This window comes from Pleurodeles waltl, chromosome 2_2, assembly GCF_031143425.1.
Source record: "Pleurodeles waltl isolate 20211129_DDA chromosome 2_2, aPleWal1.hap1.20221129, whole genome shotgun sequence".
Taxonomy (NCBI): Eukaryota; Metazoa; Chordata; class Amphibia; order Caudata; family Salamandridae; genus Pleurodeles; species Pleurodeles waltl.
This window is the reverse complement of record NC_090439.1, coordinates 850,059,570-850,084,051: the sequence shown is the minus strand read 5'-3', so window position 1 is coordinate 850,084,051 and position 24,482 is coordinate 850,059,570. Positions and strand designations below refer to the sequence as shown.

Here is a 24,482-nt window from a genome sequence, read left to right as displayed (position 1 = left end):
CACACTGACCCATTACAAGTTTACAGATTGCAAACTCTTCTTGTGGCTCCAATGTTCAGTTTGTGGCAGCCTCTTCACTCTTGTGTCCCTTAGATACCTGCCGCTGAATAGGAGATGGAGACATCCCCCTGTGTACAGACCCCTGGTGGACTTGGCAACACTGGAGGACAGGCACATTATCCTCACCTATAGACTGGGCAGGGCCACAATCACAGAGCTGCGTGCCCAATTGGAACCTGACCTGATATCTGCTATCCGTCACCCCACTGGGATCCCCCCTGTTGTGCAAGTGCTATCTGTACTCCATTTACTGGCAACAGGTTATTTCCAAGTGACAGTGGGCTTGGCAGCAGGAATGTCACAGCTAATGTTCTCAATAGTGCTGACAAGAGTGTTGTCTGCCCTGATTAAACACATGTGCAGCTATATTGTTTTCCCCCAGGTTGAGGATTTTGCCACAGTGAAGGCCGAGTTTTATGCAATGGGACATATCCCCAAAATAGTTGGTGTGATTGATGGAACACATATTGCATGTGTCCCCCTCCCCCCCAGCAGAATGAACAGGTGTTCAGGAATCATTTTCACTCCATGAATGTTCAGATGGTATGCTTGGCGGACTAGTACATCTCCCACGTCAATGCTAAGTATCCTGGGTTCGGTGCATGATGCCTTTGTCCTGAGGGATAGCAGCATCCCAACTACAGAGGCACTGGGTGTGGCTAGTAGGTGAGCCCTGGTTCCCACCCTGTAGATGTTGGTGTATGGGTATGGGGTTGGCCATATAGGATAGTGTGTGGCTAAATGTTGTACCTAAATATTTGCAGGTGACTGGTTACCCAAACCTATTATGGCTGCTGACCCATGTGAGGAATGCCAGGACAAGGGCAAAAGAACGTTATAATGAGGCACATGGGCAAACAAGAGCGATAATTGAAAGGACCTTTGGCCTCCTAAAGGCCAGGTTCCGGTGCCTCCATCTAACAGGTGGATCCCTGTGCTACTCACCCAAGAAGGTCTGCCAGATAGTAGTGGCATGCTGCATGTTGCACAACCTGGCCTTCAGACGCCATGTACCTTTTCTGCAGGAGGAGGAGACTGGAGATTCCCGTGTTGCAGCAGTAGACCCTGTGGACAGTGAGGATGAGGAGGCAGAGGATGAGGACAACAGAACAACAGTTATTCGACAATACTCCTAATGCCACACAGGTAGGACAGTGTAAGTTTACATTTCAATGACTTTGGTTGTAATCTGTGTGGCAATGGCATGCTGATATTTTTCACATCTATGCCCACTTACTGTTCCCTCTGGCAATTCATTTTGCAGATGTTGGTGACTTGACATACATTCCTGGTGTGATCACTACAGCCAGCCACAGGTCATAAATCTATGCTCATTCTATGTACAGTTCATTTTCAATGTCTGTACCTGTTTCAAATAATACATATCTGATATACATGACATACTCCAATTTTTTTTTTAAAAGGTGTTTATTGAAGTGCTAACATATAGGAGGAAAGTGCAATGGAATGGGGTGATGATGGAGAAAAGTCCAGGGTATTGTTTCAGTCTGTTTGTAGCACAGGTGCAGTGTCTAAGGGGACGTAGGAAGGGGAGCAATGGCAGTTCAAGGTGGACAGGGTGACTGAGTGGGACACAAGGGTGATAATCAGGAGAGTCTAATTTCCTGGCGGGGGGTCTTGGTAAGTGTCTCTGGCTTCTGTCTGGATCGCAGGGAACGTTTGCGCGGTGGGTCACCTTCTGCAGGGGGAGGGGTGCTGGTGGCTTGTGAGTCCTGTGGCGGGACCTCCTGGCCACTAGCGGAAGTGGAAGGCTGTTCAGAAGCCTGGCTAGTGGCAGGGGCCCGCTGGTGTGAGACTGCCTCCCTCATAATGTTGGCCATGTGTGCCAGCACCCCAGCTATGGAGATCAGGGTGTTATTGATGGCCTTCAAGTTCTCCCTTATCCCCTTGTACTGTCCCTCCTGCAGCCGCCTGTTCTCCTGCACATTGTCCAGGATCTGGCCCATCGTGTCCTGGGAATGTTGGTAGGCTCCCAGGATCTCGGAGAGTGCCTCCTGGAGAGTTGGTTCCCTGGGCCTGTCCTCCCCCTGGAGCACGTCAGTCCTCCCAGTTTCCATGTTGGCCTGTGCCTCTGTCCCCTGAACTGTGTTCCCATTGCTACTGACCCCAGGTCCCTGATTGTTTTGTGTGCGAGGTGTGGCCTGGGGTCCCTGTAGAGGTGGACACACTGCTGGTTGACGTGTCCTGGGGACAGAGGTGCGGGTACTCTGGGTGGGTGCTGTGGTGGTGTTTCCAGATGGGGAGGCTCGGTGGTGGTGTGTGACTGGGCCTGGGTGACCAGCTGTCCAGTGGTCTCTGATGGGCTAGGTATGTCATCCAGATCCTGAAGACCAGAGTTGCTGTCATCACTGTGGGCCTCTTCAGTTGGGAGACTGGATAGTGCTGGCACCTCTTCTCCGCTGACATTAGCTGGGGTACCTGTGGGAATGTAAATGATGTGTTTTGGTTAATGTGTCTGACATATTGTACATCCGTGGCTTCCCCTCTATGGTTGGATTTGTCCTGCCAGCTTTCAGTTTTGTATGTTAGTGTATGGTGGGATTGTTAGTTCTCTATGCTGTGCATGCTTTAGTGATGAGTATCCAGGCAGGGCTGTGAGGAGTATCCATGCATTGGTACAGCATGCAGGGCTTGGCATTGTGATGAGTGAGATGTGATGTTGGGGTGTGTGGGATGGAGTGGATTGATGGGAGTGAGGGTATGTGATGGCATAGGGTAGGGGGGTGATAATTGTTGAAAGTTGACTTACCAGAGTCCAGTCCTCCTCCGGCCAGGCCCTCAGGATGCAGTATTGCCAAGACTTGCTCCTCCCATGCTGTGAGTTGGGGGGGTAGGAGGTGGGGCTCCACCGCCAGTCCTCTGGATAGCGAGGTGGTGTCTTGCTGCTATGGAATGTACTTTCCCCCGTAGGTCATGCCACCTCTTCCTGATGTCATCCCTAGTTTTGGGGAGCTGACCCACTGCGTTGACCATGTCCATAATTCTCCGCCATATCTCCATCTTCCTAGCTATAGATATCTGCTGCACCTGTGCTCCAAATAGCTGTGGCTCTACCCTGACAATTCCTCTACCATGACTCTTAGCTGCTCCTCTGTGAAACGGGGGTGCCTTTGTGGTGCCATGGGTGTTATGTGAGGTGTGTTGGTGAGGGTGTATTGGGTAAAGTGTTGGGGTGTGTGATGTGGAGTGCGTGAGTGGTGGATAGGTGTGCATAGTGTGTGGCTCTAGTTTTGTCAATGGTCTTGGTGTCCCTCTGTTGGCAATGCTGTGTGGTCATACAGGGTTGTTGGTAGTGTGGGTGTGTATTTTATAGTGGTGTGGGTGTGGTGTGTGTATGGGTGTCAGGTGTGTGTTTAAATTGTCCAATGTGGTGCTGTTTTGTATGTAGGTGTCCTTTGTGAGCGCGGCGGTATTTACCGCCAATGGTTTACCGCCGTTGAATGTCTGCCGTGGTGATTCGTAGGTCATAATTTGGTGGGTGTAGTTCTGTTGGCGTAACAGTGTGGGTTTTGATACAGCCAGTTTATCACTGACCTTTGGTCTGGCGGATTTGTGTGTGTGGCTGAATTTTGTCGGGTTGGTGTGTGTGTGTCATAATATAGTGAACAGATATCCTCAGCCGCGGCAGTTAGTTGGCGGCCGTCAGCGTGGCGGTAAGTGGGATTTACTGCCAATGTCATAATGAGGGCCTTATGCTTCTACTTTTCTAACGCAGGTACCATTATAGTAACAGCTGCAGAAGCAACAATTGTAGTTATTCCTAAGGAAGGGAAAGACCCAGCATAAAATGACCACCCAAGAGCCCTAACAAATGTTGATTGTAAAATTTACACGAAAATAATTGCTTTCCATTTAGAACGCATACTCAACAAAATAATTTATCCTTCACAATCAGGTCTTAATAAGGGAAGATTTAGTGCACACAACATCAGACTATTCAGTCATGCCACTGAGAGAGAGCATCAACTTGTCAAACCTGCTTGCGGATTAGTGCTTGATGCAGAAAAGGCCTTCAATAGGGTCTCATCGTCTTTTCTTCATGCCACTTTAACTACCTTTAACTTAGTCACCTCCCTAATACAAATTACACTTGCCCCATACAAGGAACTCAAAGCAAGAATAAAATAAATGGTAGGCTAACTCCTTTGAGCTCCAACAGGGAACTAGCAAGGGTGTCCCCTCTCTCTCTTACTCTTCCTATTAACATTGGAACCTCTCCTTATCCAAAGGAGGGAGATCTCTCATATCCCAGCATGCCCTTCGACGCAGGCCCACAGAAATGTGCTGCATACTCCGATGACATTCTGTTGTTCACCACCCAATCAGACCGTGCCGTACCCCATATCATCTGTACTATTAATGACTTAATGCAAACATATCGGGCTACTGTCTCAATAGAGACATGACAGAGGTACTCCCTCCCACTGCTGCAGCTCTGTTATCGCCAACCATGGGCTTACGTGGGCTCCGGACAGAATAAAGTACCTGGGACTGTGGGTCACCCAGAACCTCACGGACTGCATGACTCGTAATGGGAAGACAACACTACACAAAATCAGGGACATCCTGAACAACTGGTCCTCCAGATACATTACATGGTGGGGAAAAATAGAATCCATCAAAATGATGATAACCCCACTCATAAACCTTTTAATTAGCATGCCCCTATATACCTATCTGACACCTTCACCAAAATAGATGGAATTATCAATGACATCCTTTGGCAATCCAAAATAACCGAAGAATTTCCCTCAAAAAACTAAGACTCCCCAAAACAATTGATGGTTTAAACTTACCAGACTTCAGGAGATACCAACACACCTTCTTAGCAAAACAAGGAAGCCTTTGGCTTTCCAACTCTACTATCAATCATCCCCAATGGCTGGATTTCGAAAAAACACTTGCAAGTCCACTCTCTCTTACATCTCTAATTTCCACTAAGAAAATAACGACCGCTCACTCCACCTCTATTATATCATGCATAGCACAAGCCTTATGCAAAGCTTGACAGCAAGCACCCCAACAAAATGCTCTACTCAACTCTGGCATCCCTATGGCACAACGATAATCTCAAACTAGACAGTAAAATCCTTTACCTGAACAACTGGGCATAAAAGGTATATTAATGGTAGATGATCTCAGTACACCTTCTAATCATCTACCTTTCTCCCATATTATAACAAAATGTAACATAGAAGACCTAGACTTATGCCACTTCTTAAAAATCAAGACAGTCTTATCCAGCGCAAAACACCCAAACCGCTGGACTTACCCTCCACACTACAAACATTTATTAAAGGAGGTCACACAACGTCCAAGATTTACACTTGTTGCTCCTACTGGCTATTCACTAACCAAACCTCTACAAACCAAGCGGGAATTGCTCCTCCTCGAGTCTTGTAGCACCCAAGAGACGTCCTTGAACTGACCTTCCATATTGTCGAACCTTACCTCAAACAAAATCACGCCATGGATAACCTACATGGCACACTGGACCCCCACTAAACTAGCCAAACTTGACTTTACAACCCTCTGATATATGCTGGAGCGCAAAGGAGTCACCGGGTGACTTGAAACATATGCTAATGGAATGCACTTTCTCTGAGACCTTTTGATATGAAATAAGCAAAACCATCTCACAAATCCTACACATACTGGATACCCTCTATAGCATCCATTGCCTTGAGTATCCCTCCCCTGACATTCAAGCAATACTAAACAAAGCTGTCCATCTACTTTGGCATATCCTAGCCACTAGAGGCCTAAAAATCATCCTTTCTGAATGGAAAGACTTATCCAAACTTTCACCCCACACATGATGGGAATGGGTACAATTCAGTGGAGGCATGGATAACTCCGAAAGCAAATACCTAAAACCCCTCTCCAGAAGGAAGTACAAAATCTGGTCAACATTAGATGCCTACATATCACATGTCCCCAAAATAACTAACTCCTCTTCCATCCCCCCTCACCAAACATCCATCCATTCTCTCCATTCTCATTCTCACTGCTCTTTTCTACTCTACTACTCTTTTCTACTCTACTACTCTCTCGCTCTCTCTCTCCCCTCATCTCTATGCTAATTGCAGGGTTGCCATATGCCGCCAATCATTTATTGGCCCACCATCTCACACTCCTCAACTCCTCTCATTTTGCAGTCTGCAACTTTCGTTTCTTAGATACAACCACACTCATACTTTCACTACGTCTCTGTACTTCTTTACTCAACTTCAATAGGGACAACCCATTATGTTTATGCTTCTTTCTTTATATTATTATATATATATATATATATATATATATATATATATATATATATATATATATATATATATATATATATATATATATATATATATATAGTTTTTGCTGTCTGTATAAAATCTCAATAAAAATCTTTTGGAAATAAAAACAAAAAAAGAAAAGGTTGTGATTGACCCAACGCCTAGTAGAGGTGGAAGATGAGTAGGCAGGAATTCTTATGGTCTAGCAATTTGAGAGCGTTGTTCGAGATATATTTTGGTGAACAAAAGAGAATGATTGTAGGACCTATAATGCAATTAATTCAATATTTGTAAACCCGTGAAAAGAAGAACTGACAATAAAATACATAGTAAGAACATGGATGCCAAGTTTCCCAGGTCCGTGAATTATGTGCTGCTCCAGTCCAGGTTTTTCCTTTGGATTCTGGGATTTGTAGTCTAATCTAGTCTGTTATATAAACAGGAATACAAGTCCCAGAATTCAAAGGAAAAAACTGGACTGGAGCAATGTAGTGTACTGCTGGACACTTCTAGTGTTTATGCCAGCCACTTGGCTGAGGGCTGGTCTTCCATGCATACCCCACACCCACCCAACACAGGCGTCACCAGTCAGGTGACCCTGCCAATAAAAGGGCCTGGGCGCACATGCTCTGGCCAGTTCTAACAACCATCCTACTGAGTCCTGTCCTTATTTTAGTAGCATGAGGGCTTAGGCCCCCCCCAACACTACAGAGCAGCACATCACGCATTGACCTGGGATCTTTGGCAGCTATGTAGGTATTCCTACAGCTACATTTGGAAACTTAATATTTTCAAAATCCAGAGGAAAAGCAGACCATAGACGGCTTTATTCTGCGAGGGCAATCATTCTTGTATATTTCAAAAGAGAAACTTTACAGTTTCTGGGCCTAACACACTAATGTCGATTCAATAAATGAATGCAGATGTGTTTACGGACACGACACGACCGTCTTGAAGGATCATATTAAGGCCCATTAACTGTTATCGGAAAGAACAAGTGCTCTGCTTTGTCGACGGAGACCGCTGAAGGCATTTTCATTTCAGGCTTTCAGTTCACTGCGCCCCGATCGCCACCTACTGGTAGTCTGATATAGAGCAGTTTGGACAAATGCATGAAATGTTGCAGTTCCCATAAAGTTGATCGAGACTAGTTGAAACATTTACATACGGATAATCTGATAAGAACCGAGATAATTCATTTTTAACTGAACAAAATATTTCTGGATTCAATACAAATTCTGAACACAACCCATCACAATGGTATTCATTTATTGACTTTAAAAGATAAAAGAATGAGTTTCCTGTCTACAGTGGGAAAACATAATTGAACAGTGATGGTGATTGTGAACGTGAGGACGTTGAGAAAATATTTTCAATGAACACGGAATAGTGTTAAAAATAAAAGCAATTAAAAAAAAAACGTTCTGAGAAGTTTCAGTGACCTTGGGAAGAAAAGGCCATATGATGTGAAAATGTTTTAGCTCTCTGTTTTCCTGTCCGCTACACCCAGCAACAGCAAACCTGTGTTAATCTGCTTCCTTGATTGGCTGATGTTCACACTTTAGGGTGACTTTACACCTCACCACACTTCTATGTCAGGATCGGATGCTTGGGATTATGCTTCTATTTCTTTACTGAGAATTTCACCGCAGCCAATCAAAACACATAAAACTTTAAACTACATACCCCATGAGCCCACAGTTTCCTCCAGTCATAGATGTCAAGTCCTCCTATATATATAGTTAAGACCGTAATCCTTCCTCATTCTTTGCTGCTGCAGCAGCTGAGCTTTTCTTTAACATTTGTATGCTCGTTATTGTGCGCTATACTGGATTATTGTGGTCAGGTGCGTCCCGTCGTTTAGGGCAGAGGGGCCACACCCTCCCCCCCCCCCCCCCCCCACCTTTTGCCCCTCATGAAGAGTGTCTGTCAGGCTGAACAAAGGTCAGCCTGACAGACACTCTTCATTTTCAGCTCAGACAGCCAGGAGTGAGACGTGCGATTTGCGCAGACTCCTGGCTGCCTGAGCTGAACTTTGCTGGGCTGAAGAGGTCACAGCTTCTATGGGCATGACCTCCTCGGCTCAGCAAAGGTGCCTTGAGGCCCTCCCCTGGGTGACGAGGAAAGCGTCACCAATTGACACTCACCCTGGGCGCTTCAGGTTTAAGCCCTGAAGCGACCAGGGCGAGTGTCAATCAGTGACACCTCGTCACAGAGTAGGGAGGGGTCAGCAGTCTCACTGACCCCATCCCACTCTGTGACGAGGCTGGGACTGCTGCCTTCCCAATGAGGGAAGGCAGCAGTCCCAACCCTCCTGGGACCTCGAGGCTGAAGGTAAGTGTGTGTGTGTGAGATGTTTTAAAATGAATGTTTGGTGCTTGCATGCACGTTTGAATGTTATGAGTGTTAATAGATGTGCGTGCATGTGTGAAAGAATGATTGTGTGTGTGATGTTTTAAAATGAATGTTTGGTGCGTGCGCGGATGTTTGAATGGTATGAGTGTTGTTAATGGATGTGCGTGCGTGCGTGTCTGTGTGTGAAAGAATGAGTGTGTGTGTGTGTGCTTCCCGCCCGCACCCTCCCTCATAAAGCTGCCGGCCGCCACTGATTGTGGTATTGTTTTCTAGACAAAGCAGATTCCGCTCTTCAGGGCAAATAGTCGTTGGTACCCGTCCTTCTTTCCAGCATGGAGCGGGGAAACAGAGCGGTCTCTCTGCTCGGAGAGAGGACTCTTTCTATGGTTGTTCTTCCGCATGCACGCAAATCCGGTTTGGGCCTTCTCATTCCTGATTGGCTTTACATGCTGCGTGCAGCTTCAACAATTGCTCCTTTTTCCCAGTGAACGCCCAACAGAGTGAATAAATGTGATTAAGGGCTTTGCCCTAGGGATATTAGCAGGTGGCTCCCTCCACTGCAATTTAGGTGGTTTGGGCCATTTTCTGCCCTATCTTTTTCATGTCAGTCACTCATTACACCTGCTTGGAGCTCACATCCCTCCATGAATCTCTTCCAGCCCCTCATTGCAATTGATTCTACAAGGAGCATGGCGTACTACGCTGATGAAGAGGAAGGACATATGGAAGACACAGATTCGCCTTATGAGAACCATATGGAAGAGAGATTAGTGGAGGCACTAAATAACTAGATGCAGAATTCCATTATTCAAGCCCTGATTAGGACTGAGAGGCCCTTTACGCAGCCCCTGGTTAGTTTCAGATGACAGGATTTTGTGGGGGCCACCTGGGGATTCCTTCCCTGGCATTGTTGTGACCAATGCTGTGAGCTTCGCCCCAAGAGCCTCAGGTGGGTGTTCTTATTCTGCTTCCAGATCGGCAGACATCCTGTCTCAGATTGCTGCCTCAGTCCTTTGGGACCATGCATATGGGAACACTCCATTCTTGGGTCCTTCTGGGATCACAGTGGAGCCATCTCCCCAACTGACAACCTTGTCTTCTACGTCCTCCTCCCCACCTTCTGATTTGGACATCCACCAGGATGATCCTCAATGGGTGTCAAAATACAAGATGCACCATACCACAACCGATCTGCCTCTCGGTAGGTCATAAGAACCTGCTGTTTGAACCAGAAAATATTATTCACCCTTGCTCCTCTGAATTGCTGCCCTGTATGGAGGTTGCGCACCACGTGCAGGACAGGCTGCACAAGGGCTTCAAGCGCGAGGTGTCCAACACTCTCAGGTCGGAATGTCCTAGACCAGTGGTTCCCAACCTGTGGTCCGGGGACCCCTAGGGGTCCGCGAAGCCTTCTCAGGGGGTCCGCGAGAGCCTAGAAAATTAAAAAATATTAACAAATATTGACAAATTAGGTCCCCAGCTCCCAGTAATGACTCAGGCGGGGGTCCCCGGATTCTAATGATGATTCAGCAGGGGTCCCTGGGTTCCATTAATTTTAAAGTGGGGGTCCACAGAAATCAAAAGGTTGGGAACCACTGTCCTAGACCATCCCTACTAGACAAAGTGATGGACACGCTGGAATTAGATCCCTACATGGCAACTTCCCTTAAAAAGTTTGCAAAAGACCCCAAAAAGGGTCTGGACAGGGCATGGCATGGAAGCCAAGATAAATTACTTGGCCTGTCTCACCCCCTCACATAAATTCTCAAATTGCTGGCCAGGCGAAAGAAGCAAATTCACAATTGGATCCAGGTGAGAACCATGAATGGACCCAAAAGCTATATGCCTCCTAGGCAACGCTAACTGTGCTAAGTCCACAGAGCGTCGAAAATATTTTCTAATAAGGATTGACACAAAATTGGTGGAGTTGGCATCTATGGAGGCGGGCACCATGGCAAATGACTTATTTGGAGGCAACGTTGTTAAGGATCTTGGAAAGTGTATGACCACGTTCTCCGCGTTGGACAAGGCTCAAATGTCCGTGAAGAAGGTGTTCCACAATGGCCTTTTTGCCAGAGCCGGGTGCTTTTGAGGCCGAGCTCCAGGCCATGGATTCAATCAGCCTTCCATAGGTTATTATTGGAGAGGAAGAGGTGCCCCCTCCGGATCTTCCCCTTCTATCTCTTTCCGTAACAGAGAAAGACGTGGCTGCACCTACAGAGGCGGGTATCAAGGTACTAACAACACTGCTGATTCCACTTATTCTTGTGTTATTCTGGCCTCCGAGGCCTTGGTGGGGGGACGAATACATTGGTTCCTGCACATTTTGGGTATTATAACTCAGGACTCAAGGGTGTTGCAGGCGGTTCAGGGGTTCAGATTGGAGTTTTATTTCACCGCCTAACAGGGGAAACATCCAACTCCTCTTCTTTTTCCCCAAATATTGATCAATTTCATAGACAAAGAAATTCTGATGCTCCTTTCAAAGAAGTCTATTGTACAGACTACCCCTCATTCACAGGGCTTCGTCAGTGCAATCCTTTGGTTCAGAAAAAGGACTGCAGGTTTCATTTTGTCCTAAACGTCAAACAATTCAACTCTTCTATCATGTTTCGTCATTTCATGATAGAGGGAATACACCTGCTTTGCGATCTGTTGCATGAAATGAAGGTGATTGGATGGTCCGGTTAGACATCAAGGATGCTTATTTCCACCCCATCTGAAGTTTTTCCAATTTCGGTGGTGTCACCAGTGGTACGAGTTCACTGCAATGCCCTTTGGTCTGTCCTTGGTGTTTCACCAAGTTGCTTCGACCGGTTTTCCAATATTTCCAGGAGCGCTAGTCTACCTAGACAACATTTTCGGCATGGCCCAGAACAGGGACATGGTCATTCTTCATCTCTCTTGGACAATCCAGCTTCTTCAGGATCTGGGATTTGTTGTCAATTCAGAGAAGTCAGTTCTGGTCCCTTCCCAGAATGTAGAGTTTCTGTTTTTTCAAGTGGATTCCGTCAAGGCCCAACTCCTATTACCATTGAAGAAAAGGATGTCTATCAAGAAAGTGTTGAGGAGAGTGATTGCCGCTCCGACTTTATTATTGAAGATCCTGGCTCACCTAGTGGGCCTGTTAGCTTCATCCGTACAGGACTTTTTTCCAGGTCCTCTGCATTACCGGGCCCTTCAGTGATTGAAGATCTTACATCGTCGTAAGGGATTAGCCTACTAGGAGACAATAGTGTGATCAGAGGAAGCCAGGATGGAGATGTCCTGGTGGTTAGATCACATAGATGCCTGGAACGGTAAAGTAATCTTTGCGTCAGTTCCAGAAGTGATGATAGTATCCGATACCAGCTGATGGTGTTGGTGTGCCCGGTGTGGCTCGGTGGAGAGGGGGTGAGGGGGACAGGTGGTCCCTGGAGGAGCTTTATCTCCACATCAATTGTGTGGCACTTCTGACATGGTCATTTGCAGTTTGTCCTCTCATCCCCCCGCAAGACAAGTTGTTTCATTCTGCTAAGGATGGACAATGTGTCGGCGGTTTGTTATATCAACCGTCTGGGAGGGATGAGATCCCAGTTTCTGGTGGTGATTGCCAAGGATTTCTGGCATTATTGTCTCCAACATCAAATATTGGTGACAGCAGAATATATTCCGGGCCAGTCCAATGTAATCACGGACTGGAACTCTTGATTTCTGCGCAATTCCGGCGATTGGAGACTTCCACAGGCCTTCCACCCACAGGCTGAATCAGCTTTTGGGTCTGTGCTTGATATCATGTCTGAAAACTCATCTCCTGATCTTTTACTCATGGAGGTCAACCCCTCTGGCGGCTGCCTCTTTTGCCTTTCTCCAGTCTTGGATGACAGGTCTTCTGTGCACATTTCCACCCTTCTCGATGATCCAGAGGGTGCTCTCACAGGTAAATCGATAGATGGCAAATTTGGTCTTCGTGACTACTTGTTGGAATGCCCAACCTTGGTTTCCTGAAGCTGTAGCTATCGCTGTCCTGCACAGTACTGTGGGGATTCTTCCCTTGCCGGATCTCCTCTCGGACCCAATGGGCCTTCCACATCCGTTGGTGTCTCAGGGACTCTTGTCCCTCATGGCATGGAAACTTTCAGGCACCTTTGGCAAGTGCCAGGAGTTGCACAAGATGCTATGTTCTTCTTGTTGCAGTCTTGGGCTCCCTGTATGCATAATCAATATGAGACCGCTTGACGCTGATGGGTATGTTGGTGTGACGAGCGGAGTGTGGATTCTGTGGGGGCAGGTGTCCATATGATTGTGACTTTTCTTTCTGAACTGGTTTGACAGGGTCTTAGCTATAGGACGGTTAATAATTTCCATTCTGCTATTTCTGCTGGACATCCACATTTGGATGGTAAATCTGTCAGTGAACATCCATTGATGTGTAAGGTACTCAGAGGTGTTCGGATGGTTCGTCCCCCTCAACAGAAATATTCTTTGTGATGGGATATTGATGTTGTTTTATGTTTTCTTCTATCTTGACCTGCTAACAAAGGTTTTTTTTGTAAGCAATTGACTGATTTAGCAGGAGTATTTACTCTCTCTGGGGTATCTTTTACTATTTCAAGACATACAAAAACTGCATTGCGATATATTAGCCCGCTTTTCCTCATCATTAGAAATTGTGCGTGGTTAAATGTATTAAGGCATATAAGGACTGTTCTTGTGAACTGGGGAGAGATTCTGCAGGTCAATTGCTTATTTCTTTACAGAAACCTTTCCATCCAGTCGCTTTGGCGACCTTAGCCGGGTTAAATGGTTGTTTGCTGAAGCTGGGGTAGACGTCTCCAATATTGGAGCTCTTTCTGTCAGAGTTACTATGGCCTCTAAAGCTTTATCTGTAGGTTCTCTCCTTGAGAACATCATGGCTGTGGCGGATTAATCTTCTGATTTTACCTTTTATGTCTTTTATCATAAGCCTATTGTGGATGTGGCATCTATGGTAGTGGATCAACTTTAAACTAGCATAATCCGGAGCATCCAGTCCTGACATAGAATAAATATCTTTCAAGCTGACGCATTAAGAATTTTCAATTCTATTAAGGACACAGAGAGGATTACCTCGCCCTAAGATGTTGACATATCATTAAAATGGGAATTGTTCGTTGGACATGTTCATTATATTGAAGGTTATTTCATGCTATACTGTTTTTCTATGGTGCATTGTTTGAGATTATTGTATCCCATTTTCCTGCTGGTAATTGATTGATCTATCCTTTCGAGATGGGTATTACATTGTTGTTTTTATTCCAGGTATGGATGCTAAATCGATGTGAAGCTACATATCGGGCTCCTGGTGGCTGAGTTACTGTCACTGCGAAAGGAGTTCCCTTTCGCCTGTGAGATGCCGTTCCTCCTATGGAGTGGTCATGTTGGGCCCATTGCAGTTTCATGTTGGATTCAGGTTTTGAGACTTTATGTTGTGGTTCGCAAAGAAAGAGAAAGGATTACGGTCTTAACGATGTATTTAGGGAGACTTGACACCTATGATTGGAGGAGACTGAGGGCTCATGAGATAGGCAGCTTAAAGTTGTATGTGTTTTGATTGGCTGCTGTAAAATTCTCAGTAAAGGAAGAGAAGCATAACCCTCGTCTCTGTGTCCTTAGTAGAAGTGAAAATTCTTGACAAGTAATAATTTTTGCTAAAACAAATCAAAATCGAAACAACGTTAATTTTATTTTATCCACAATTCAAACACTTTTTCATTCTGATCTGAGATTCAAACATTACAAAAATTGTAACTTTATTTCAAGTGTATTGGGGCGGGAGATTACAGTGGAAGTGTTCCATAATCACTTGCTACGTTGCGTCATTTGTGAATGCGGGGTTTGACTCAACATTGAATATGTTGCATGCGTTTTGGTATTAGTGTCAGACAAACTTTATGGGTAAACTTCAGAAGCCATCCATTCCAGTGTTTGTAAATATTTGTTTTGATGTTTCCATTACGTGCTCTGTATATGTCGCGTTTTATCATGAGGTTACTGCTTCAATCAGGTTCAGACTACAGCATTCTTATTTCCCTATAAATGCATTCAGTCATTACTTTACCCATCCAACCAGTAAGCTGATTAGCTGTCCTTACTGAAGCATTGGTCTTGCAGTAGCCTAGCAGCCACCAGGCTGTCTGCCCGATCCAGGTGATCAAAGATACCTAATATACCTGAAACCCAATGGAGCACTGTCTGACATATTAATATTTCTTTCTACAGTTTTTCATCCTCAGAGTGCGTGCTATTTCAAAACTCTATCCTGTGTTCCTAAAATCCTGAATGACAATTTTGACCTAAAAAACATCAGATTGAACCTCTCATTTTTTCTTTGAATGACTCTTTCCTTACATTCCATCTTTGGTATGGCCCGTGTCTCTGAGTACAGCCTACTCTCAGTCATCAAGTAGGCTGTATAATTACTGGATGCTCATCTGAAAGATCACAACCTGTCCTTCTTTGAAAGTCATACCCTGCAACCTAACCTATTCTCCTCTAACTCTTCTACTAATCCCGTAAAACATGTGCATTAAGTCAACATCACTCCTACTGATTATCACATCTAATGCCGAATAATTAAATCCACCACAAAGACAGAGGAGTAAATGCATGGATTTGTCTCCTTCAGAGCACAAGACTAAATCCAATAACCACCAAATTAGCTGTTATCTTTGGCTTGCGGAGCAGTGTGCTGCCAGGTGTAAAGCACTCCAGTGCCTCCTCAGCAGTAGAAAGCACTATGTACAGGCAGTTACAGCATAACGCATTTATTTTTATTAGAGATACTTGCAGCTTAGACTTCAATATAATTTCGAACATCTCTGCTTAACTACTGTGAGCGCCTATGGATAATGGAAACATATTAACTGATGTCATTGTCTGATTTTAATGCAGGATCAATTGAAGAAAAGATCTATCAGCGGCAGATCAGTAAACAAGGTCTCTCTGGTGCAGTTGTTGATATGACAAAGACTTCAGAACACATTCGGTTTTCTGTGGAGGAGCTTCAAAATCTTTTTAAACTACATGAAGATTCAAACTGCGTGACACACGACCTGCTGGAATGTGACTGTGAAGGAAAGAAAGACCAAACTGGTAAGTTTTCTTTGCACTGACCTTTGGATAAGGATGAGGATAGTTGGACAACCCTTCCCCATGTCATACGAGTGAAAAAGCCTCTTTAATGAGACAGGTGGCTAGCCCAATTTGCACACATCTGCCAATGTGCCTTATAGACGATAATTATAACCTCCCAATACACCAGGGACGGCTCCTTCGCTATGGCGGAGGAGCGTCGCACCCCCGCTTAAAGCAGCAGCTGCAAAACGTTTACAGTATAATATAACAAACTATGTTTATTATGTTTTTACTGCAAAAGGGACGGGGTCACAGGTGTGACAGGGACTGCAATGCGCATGTATGCTTGGCCGGCCGTAGGCTCTGTCCTACCCAGTAACGCAGTGCCGGATTGGAGAGAGCAGGCAGAGGCTTCCATTCTACCTCAGAGAGCCCAGCCAGGGCGCTCCGTCCAGTCCTACTGCTGCTCGCCCCGTCCCTTCTTAGAGCTGACCTGCCCGGACAGTAGTGTGACTAACCATCGGTGTATCCTTAACCTAGCTGCCACAGTGTCACACTGTGCCAGTGCCTGCTTTTCAGCAACAACCTGTTTTATGAAACCAATTAACAACCCATGCACTAGCAACCTTGACCTCTTACCTCCAAGAAAGTAAGCCCCTATACTGTTTTCTAATCAGGGTGTGTGGGATAAAACTAACCACATCTACCACTTACAGGTAGCTGATGTACTGTTGCCTACTTACCTTCAAAGGAAACTTCACTTTGTTCACCCTGCCCTTTTAATCCCCGCTGACTCTACCCCCTAAAATCCACTAACCAATCCCACCAACTGCGGTGTTAGGACCACACCCCAGGCCCGAAAAGCCCAGGAGGGCTAGGCTTCTGACTACATCTGCCCCCCCCCCCCCCCCCCCCCGAAGCCCATATTGTGTGTTACATTCATGACCTGTAGCAGAGGTCATTATTCAACTCATGAATAATTATACACACACACACACAAGAAGTATATAATTCTGTTATTTGGATGTAAATTGACTCAACCACTAATTTGCTTTTAAAAAAAGATAATTTTCGAAACATTAGTTGCAAGTCTCTTCTATCATTATCAGCTAGACGGGCTCTTAACTGTGAAAAACCGGAGTTATGGTATGGTGTCTTATATTAATCCAAGGGGGTTGTTGTTAAATATTTTATTTTCAAATTCACTTTGAATGCTTTCTGTGGGCTTTCCAATTATGAGAGGCAGTATTTCGCTCCGACGAATATGCTGTATTAGCTAGTGACACCAGGGGTCATTTTACACAAAGTCCCTGAGGGGCTGTGTGCACCCATTTTCTGTGCCCCTGGGGCACCTTAGTGTTACAGAAGAGGCTGAAGATACTTGGGCAGCCCATTCTGTAATACATTCATACCGGAGCTACATTATGCCGGCATGCTTTCAAAGGGGCGTTAACTCATTGGCATGGGAGTGTGACCCCATACTATGGAGGAAAACACTTCTCCTCCCCACCAATATCAGACTCTCTTTAAAGCGAGGGCTAGCATTATACTCAGCCCATTATCCCAAGCCAGAACCAAGGGAATGTAACATTACTAACAAAGAAACATACATGCACAGAAATACACACACATATCCACTAATACAGAGAATGATTTACATTGAAGGGATGTTTTTATTGACTGATATTGCAGAAACAACTATGAGATAAAAGTAAGTAAAGCTTAATTTTCTTCAACCTTTGGATTGACACTCAGTCTTAGTCACAGGCTGCAGTTACCCGCACTGGGTAGGCCACTGGTTCCGGATGGAGCCATCCCCTCCTTAAAGCCCCTGGGTAAAGTGATGCTGAAAGTTTTTCCATGGGCACCTACAACAGCAGCCTGAGATGGCACTACCTGAAGCACTTTCAAGTGTTGGGACAACTTTAGTGGTTTTTACGTTACTGAGTATCCTCTTGCTTATTCATTCCAGCATTTCCTTCATCTAGACACTGATGTTTTTAATCCAGTAATATGCAGTTTATCATGTCATCTTAAGGAATTAGTTCTGCAACTGCCATCATTTTGCTCCCAGGGCCACTCTCTTCCTCATTCATTTTGCCTGCATGCCTTCTAGGGACAAATATGTTGTTAATAGATCTTCGCTACCCATCTGCTGGCTTTCATTATGTCCTTGGACCAGTGGTGGTTGGTTATCTTTGAGAGTGGTGGAGAATAAAATGAGCCTTGAATGTTGGAAAGGCCAACTTTTCCTAGGATGGTTGGGCGTTGGTCACCCTTTAGACAGTTTTGTAAATAGTACATCCTAAAGCACAAGTTTCACACAAATTGATTGAAAAGCCATTGGTTTGCCAACCTAATGTAGCCTGACACATCACAGGAGTTAGCTCCAATTTTGAGGCTGAGCGTAAGATTACGGCCTCTTGTATACTTTTAGTATACTTGCTTCTGTGTGCTTAAAGCCATTTCATTTGTTTGTTTGTGTCATTTAAAAATCCTTGCTTGCGAGTAGTCAGTCATTCCTCTTTGTCCCTCCTTTTTTTCTTTGGGAGCAGGGACTAACTACTGTACAATTATGATTTGTTGTGTTTTATCTGTTCCTGCTCCTGTGAGTCAATGTGCCTACATTGCTGAGCTCGAGGCACTGTACACGCACCCTACTGCTTCGTCCATTGTGTTTAAATCGTACTCTCTCACGCTGTATTATTGATTGTCCCGCCACCCAATCAACCTCCTCCTGGTGTCGCTTGCTAATTCCTGTGCCACCGTGGCCACTTGCCCCATACCCCCTTGTTTTCTTTTGCCTCGCTGCTTCACGCTCATGGCAGTATGTTGTTTCTTCCTCGTTTTCGGGCCTCTTGCTATTTCTTTGCCATGTCTGCGGGGTCTTTTTTAATTTATTTATTTGCAGTTTTATGTAGCGCGAACTCAACATGAAGGTATTGGAGCATTTTTTTTGTTTAGTTTTTTGCAGTTTTATATAGGGCAAACTTGATACAAAGGTATTACAGCACTTTACGTGAGCACCGGTTACATTACACAAGGACACATTCATTTTTGGAAGCAATGGGAGATGAAGCGACTTCCCCAGAATCACAGTTTTGGTGTGTTAGGGCAGTCTGGTTATAACTCGTTTTTTTATAATATAGCGCTTGGTAATACAGGTCCTGCCATTTCATAGAGCTGCAAAAGAGGTGACATTCTTAACAAAATTACAGAGATGAAGAGGTGAAAAAGCTTTGTCAGGATTGTAATCTGCGCCATTCTTGTTCTGTAAAGACCTCTGCAGTTGGGTGCATTAACCAACTGACTTGAGTAGAGCTTAACACTAGGCGATAGCACGTACTCTTGATAACCTCTGGAAGGTCACCAACCAAGCACATAGATTACTTCTAGGCAAGAAGATGGTGATGTTGTCTCCAAAATCACTCCAGACCCAAGCTCTTCACGGCTTCAGTAAATTCGGCCTCTTCAAATAGAGTTCAGTTAGTAGAGGCAGCCACTTTCTGTACCCTGTTGCACAAAGAAGCCAACACAAGGGTGCCACAGTGAGAGGAGCAGTGTATCATAGGGCACAAAAGTGGAGCCAAATCCATCACTTCCTCCTTTCAGAATTCACAGCTTTGATGACAGTCCCCTCAGAGCTACTGTGACCTTGCAGATGCCACTTCCGGAAGTGCTGTCTAAAACAGTGCTCGAATAGCACGGCTTTGAAGAGGCACCACCTTGAATACCTCCCACAGTCTCTGTCACAGGCGCAGAGCGCTTCCCTTCACCCTCTGGACTCCTGTGTATACTGATCCACACATTGTCTGTCACAGTCCAGTAATGTTTAACCTGGTCTACTCTCCTCTTACCCCAGGCTTCATTTAACCACTCCACTAAGTTCCCATGTATCATTTGATGTAAACTCTGTGCATTAATTCTGATTGCAGTGGTCACCAAGCACATGGAAAATCAATGTCAAGAAAATATCTTTCTGATCCTATCAAGTGGCCCTTTTCTCACTCCTGCTTCTACTGGTGTTCCTCTCAGTGCTTCACCACGCCTCCCTGTGTCTATAGGAATACACATGTTTGTCTATATGGGTACACACCCCAAGGACTACATCTCAAAAGTCAATCCTGGACAGTAACAGTAAAGACTCCATGGGCAGGAGACGTTTTAAACAGGAGAACTGTTTTTTAACAAACTGTGGCCACCAGGACCAGCCACAGCTAGTACTTATGTACCCCAAATGTGTTGTCGTGACTGAAGCCTATATTTTGTATAAGACAACAAACAGGCAGGATCCATGCCAGGTATGCAGGGTAACCCCTATGTAAATAAGTTCCATATAAATTATTTTTACGTATTTATCTTATGTGGGTATCAAGAAACTCTGACATAGTTCTGGACCTACCTTGGTTTCCCCCCAAAAACATACATTTGAATCGTTTTCATAGTCCGAAAAAATGGGCACCGCTGGTCAATGCAAAAAAAAAAAAACTCTATCATCCAAATCCAGGCTTCCCGCTCTACTCTGAGTATTTAATATTCTGAGTGGTCCAGATGGCAAGGCCAAGACATTTGAGTAGCTACCCCAACAGAGATAATTCTGACTTCAAAACCATCAGCCAGCGCACAAATGTATGCACTGAAAAGGCACCATCAAGGCCTAGGAAATTCAGGTACATGTATCTGTTCTACAGAGTCCAGTCCAGAGCTAAGGGCTGTCATTAGACTATTAACACAAGGAAGTACTTTAAATGAATACAGAGGACTAGCCCTTCTGTATTTACATTTAAAACACTGACCCATGGTCACAGATGTCGCACCTCTGGAACCTATCCTGTAGGCCCATCTACCACTGAAGCTCTGTTTCACCAATTTGCATCCTGTTCAGTTAAGTTGCCTTTTATGTTATTCTCTTTGTATACAGTCAATATTTGAAAAAGTTTGGCTGGTATTGCCAGTGTAGAGGAATATTTCTTTTAAAAGTTTTAACACACAGAAATATATGGCTGCACCCCCCCTTTTCTTTGCTCTTAACTCTTTTGACCCCCTCATTCTCTGGGTTAAATGCCACGAAAGTGCCTCTTTGTGGCTTGTTTGGTGCTATAAAAGTTGCATCACTAGAGTGTCACAGCCAGTCTGTAGGAATTGGACAAAAACACTCCCAAGATGGCGGCCTTGTTGTGTCCTCTCTCCTGCAGCGACAGGCCTGGGAGGGTTGCTGTGGCACCTGGCATACATCCACTACATCCAAACCAAAATACATAGGTAAAAGACATTGTCATTTACAACACCACTAGCTCTAAGTCTCACAAATGTGAGCCCTATTGCATCGCAAATGTTTTTTTCAGAATGTGCAATGGGTCACCTCTGCATTCCAATAATTACCTCAATTGTGTGAGGGTCATCTTTTTGTTATGGTTGTCCCTCTTCCCCCTCCATATGCCACGGGTGCCTTTTATGCCAATAATTACATACATTATGCTAGTGCCAGAATTTTGGAATTGATGCCATCCATATACAGTCGGTGACGCATATGGCAAAATTATTGCTAAAATGTCAGGGCCAGCATTTTATCATGTTTGTCTGCCCTCCCTCCACCTATGTCATAGTTGTTCCCCCTTATGACAATCATTTCCTCCAGTATGCCAGTGCCAGCATTTTGCTGTGGATATTGCATGTTCCAGGAATTATTTCCAGTATGCCTGCTCCACCATTTCTCCATGAGTACCCTTTATGCCAAGGATTGTATCCAGGTTGCCAGCCCCAGCATTTTGCTGTGGATACCACAAAAACCAAGATGTCCCTCTAGTACGTATGGGCCAGTATTTAGCCATAGAGTCCTCATATTCCAAGAATAACATCTAGTGTGCCAGAGCCTGTATTTGCTCGTGGATACTCCATATGCCAGGAGGTACCTACAATATGCCATTGTCAGTGCTTTGTGGTGGGTTCCCCACATGTCAAGGATCATCTCCAGAATTACAAATGCAGCATTTTTCCACGGGTAAACCTTATGCTAAGAATTACCTTATTCATTACACAGACGCCCGTTTTTAGCCTCTTGCTTTTACACCTCATGCTCTCACACCTCATGCTCTCCCCATCTTTTCTTATGGTGGGGTGGGTCAGCTAGGGTCCATAAATGATGAGATACGAGAGCGTGAAGTACCATGGTTCTGCGGGCGTACGCTTAAAGCACCTGGGGCTATCAGTATGTGTGATGCTGCAGTCAGTCACTAATGGAGTGGCACAGAAGTGTGCCAAGTGCTTGAGGCCAGGGATGGCACTTCGCCGTCCCGGGACAGTTTGGTGGCTCTCTGATGGCTGGCACAGCTCCTGCCCCTGATACTGCTGCTTGACCCTTTCAGTGAGGGTTGACATTTCTTTTTATTATACCAATAGTGAATAGTAGGGTAATATTCACTAATTGGTATGATTCACTAAGTGATTTAATTTGAGTATAATTATCATACCAGTGGTGAATACAGGCTAACCATTTTTTCCTTTTTTCCCACGAGTTAGCAGCAACTTTGCCATTCTAGTAGGTTGAATGCTCCCGCAAAATCTGGGTCCTATTTGGCAAAACGTTGAGAAAATGAGTAGTAGCTGGTATAGGTTGAGTGACTGGCAATTCTGCTCTGGTACACGCTGGGCAAGTGTGGTGGACCATCTACCTTAGATGGCACACAGGCCCAACCCCCGTTTTTAGGTCGAGCATGGCAGCGCGCAAGCGCTGCTTTTCTGACAGTGTTAGTAAGTATCTGGGCTTTTAACCACGCCCATCACTATCACTCCTTCATGTGCTTGCCCTAAAAATATCCTTTATTTTCGTTGGTAAATGCTTTATGTCTGTCCCTCCTTGGGGTGGTTTGGTTTCGCCTTTGACATCGCCCTGGTTACATGAATAATTGCACTTTTGCCGTTAAGCGAACTTCTTTTTCCTTTTGTGAGTCTCTTCAGGCTGATGCCATGGCGATTTGAATCGGATCGCTTATGTCAATCTTTTTACTTTTCATTTTTAATTTATGTGGCAGGAAAAGTCCGGTTAGTAGTTTACAACGCTAATAGAGCAGATGCGAGACCCATTGCATTGCAGATGCTTGTTAATAGATGCTGTGATCGATTGGAGATAGTTATTTGCATAGTGTAAATAAAGTCACAACAGTTATTGCCTGTTTGTTAACTTATTTCTTTGTTTGTATTAATGCTGTTTTTCACAGAGCATGGAGTAAAACGCCTGGCTGTAAATAGGCCGGAAACTCACCGAGTTTCTTCGGTTGCTTAGTTCGATTACTTTCGTTCTCCTTACTTTCAGCAATAAAAATGAGGATGATCTTAATTTAATTAATTTTACCTCTTTCTTCAGAGAAACCAAATCTACAAAGAAGCTGTCAGCTTGGTCCTAGACAAGCGAAGCTGCCCTCTCAAAAGCATCTGTCAATGTCGGAACTGATGCAGTGGAAACACCTTTCTGCAGCGCATCAGTCATGCGGGGATCCGTACCTCGATGGAAGTAAAGAGCACATTTCTTTCATTTTTCAGAACACAACCAACAATACAACAGCGGCCAGCGTAAAAGACTGACTCTACTGTTACAAGGGTCCCGTTTATGCTAAAATCTTCTACAACAAGAGCACAATTTCTGTAAAATGTACAGTTTAATTTTTTTCTAAAATCAAATGCACTTGTTATTGCAGATATTGTTTTATAATAAACGTTAACAGTACAACTATAAATAGGAGCATATTACAGCTGTGCCTTTATCTTTATGTAAATATGTGGTCAAGGACAGTGGGGTGGGGCTACTGGGCCTCTCCACTCCATCACCAAGGCTATGAATAACTAGAATGCCAATATTCTATTATTTGATCTTTCTGTGGCCAATATAGGGGTAAAAATGTGCAAAAGGTAAATCACTTGAAAAAATGGATACAGTAACCAGCCCACCATTATGTTTTAACTGTGGTATGTAAACCATTATAATGTGAAAGTCTAGCCTAGCCAAGCACAATAAATGGTGTTACTTCATATAAATTAATACTCTGTTTGTCCACCTCAGAAGAATGAAGTATTTGTATTTGTATTTTGTATTTATAAAGTGCATTCCGGCCATGGCATCGAAGCACTAAGTATTAGAGAAGCAAGTGTCAAAAAACAAAAGGTAAGAAAAACAACTACTGGGGAAAGAGTGAAATTTATAATTGCTTCCTAAAGGCCAAACAATTTTGTTCCTTCCTAATAATCAGAGGAAGCAAATTCCAATGTTTGGCAGCCACTACAATAAATGCTTTATTCCCCGATCTAGCCTTGCGAGTTCAAGGGACATAGACCAAGTGGGCTCCTGTTGATCTGGGCTGACGGCTCGGCGTATACCATCATAGCCTTGAAGAAAGATATTCAGATCCGCGCATATGCAAAAATTTATGAGTCAAACATAAATTTTAAAAAATAATGCGCTTTATAACGGGTAGCCAATGCAATTGTTTCAAACTACTGCTAGCCGATGCTGAACAGGGAAGAGCTAATATTAAGCGGGCAGCTGTATTTTGAATCAGCTGGAGTTTCCTAAGTGAGGATTTGTCAAGATTGAGCATAAGAGCATTACAGTAATCTAATCTAGAAATTACTAGTGCCAAGATCACTGTGATTCTAAGCTCCTTTTGCAAATAA

General features: G+C 44.6%; 1 protein-coding gene across 3 annotated transcripts in view; it reads left to right on the top strand.

Annotated features, from left to right (window-relative positions):
• Positions 1–23,548, top strand: part of RAD54B (RAD54 homolog B) — a 429,314-nt gene extending 405,766 nt beyond the window's left edge. For all 3 annotated transcript variants that reach the window (XM_069220480.1, XM_069220479.1, XM_069220481.1), the window contains 2 exons: positions 15,633–15,833; positions 23,179–23,548. In XM_069220480.1, the coding sequence (XP_069076581.1) occupies positions 15,633–15,833; positions 23,179–23,396 (419 nt within the window). In that variant the 3' untranslated portion in view covers positions 23,397–23,548. The remainder of the gene's footprint in view (positions 1–15,632; positions 15,834–23,178) is intronic.
• The last annotated feature ends 934 nt before the right edge of the window (positions 23,549–24,482 follow it).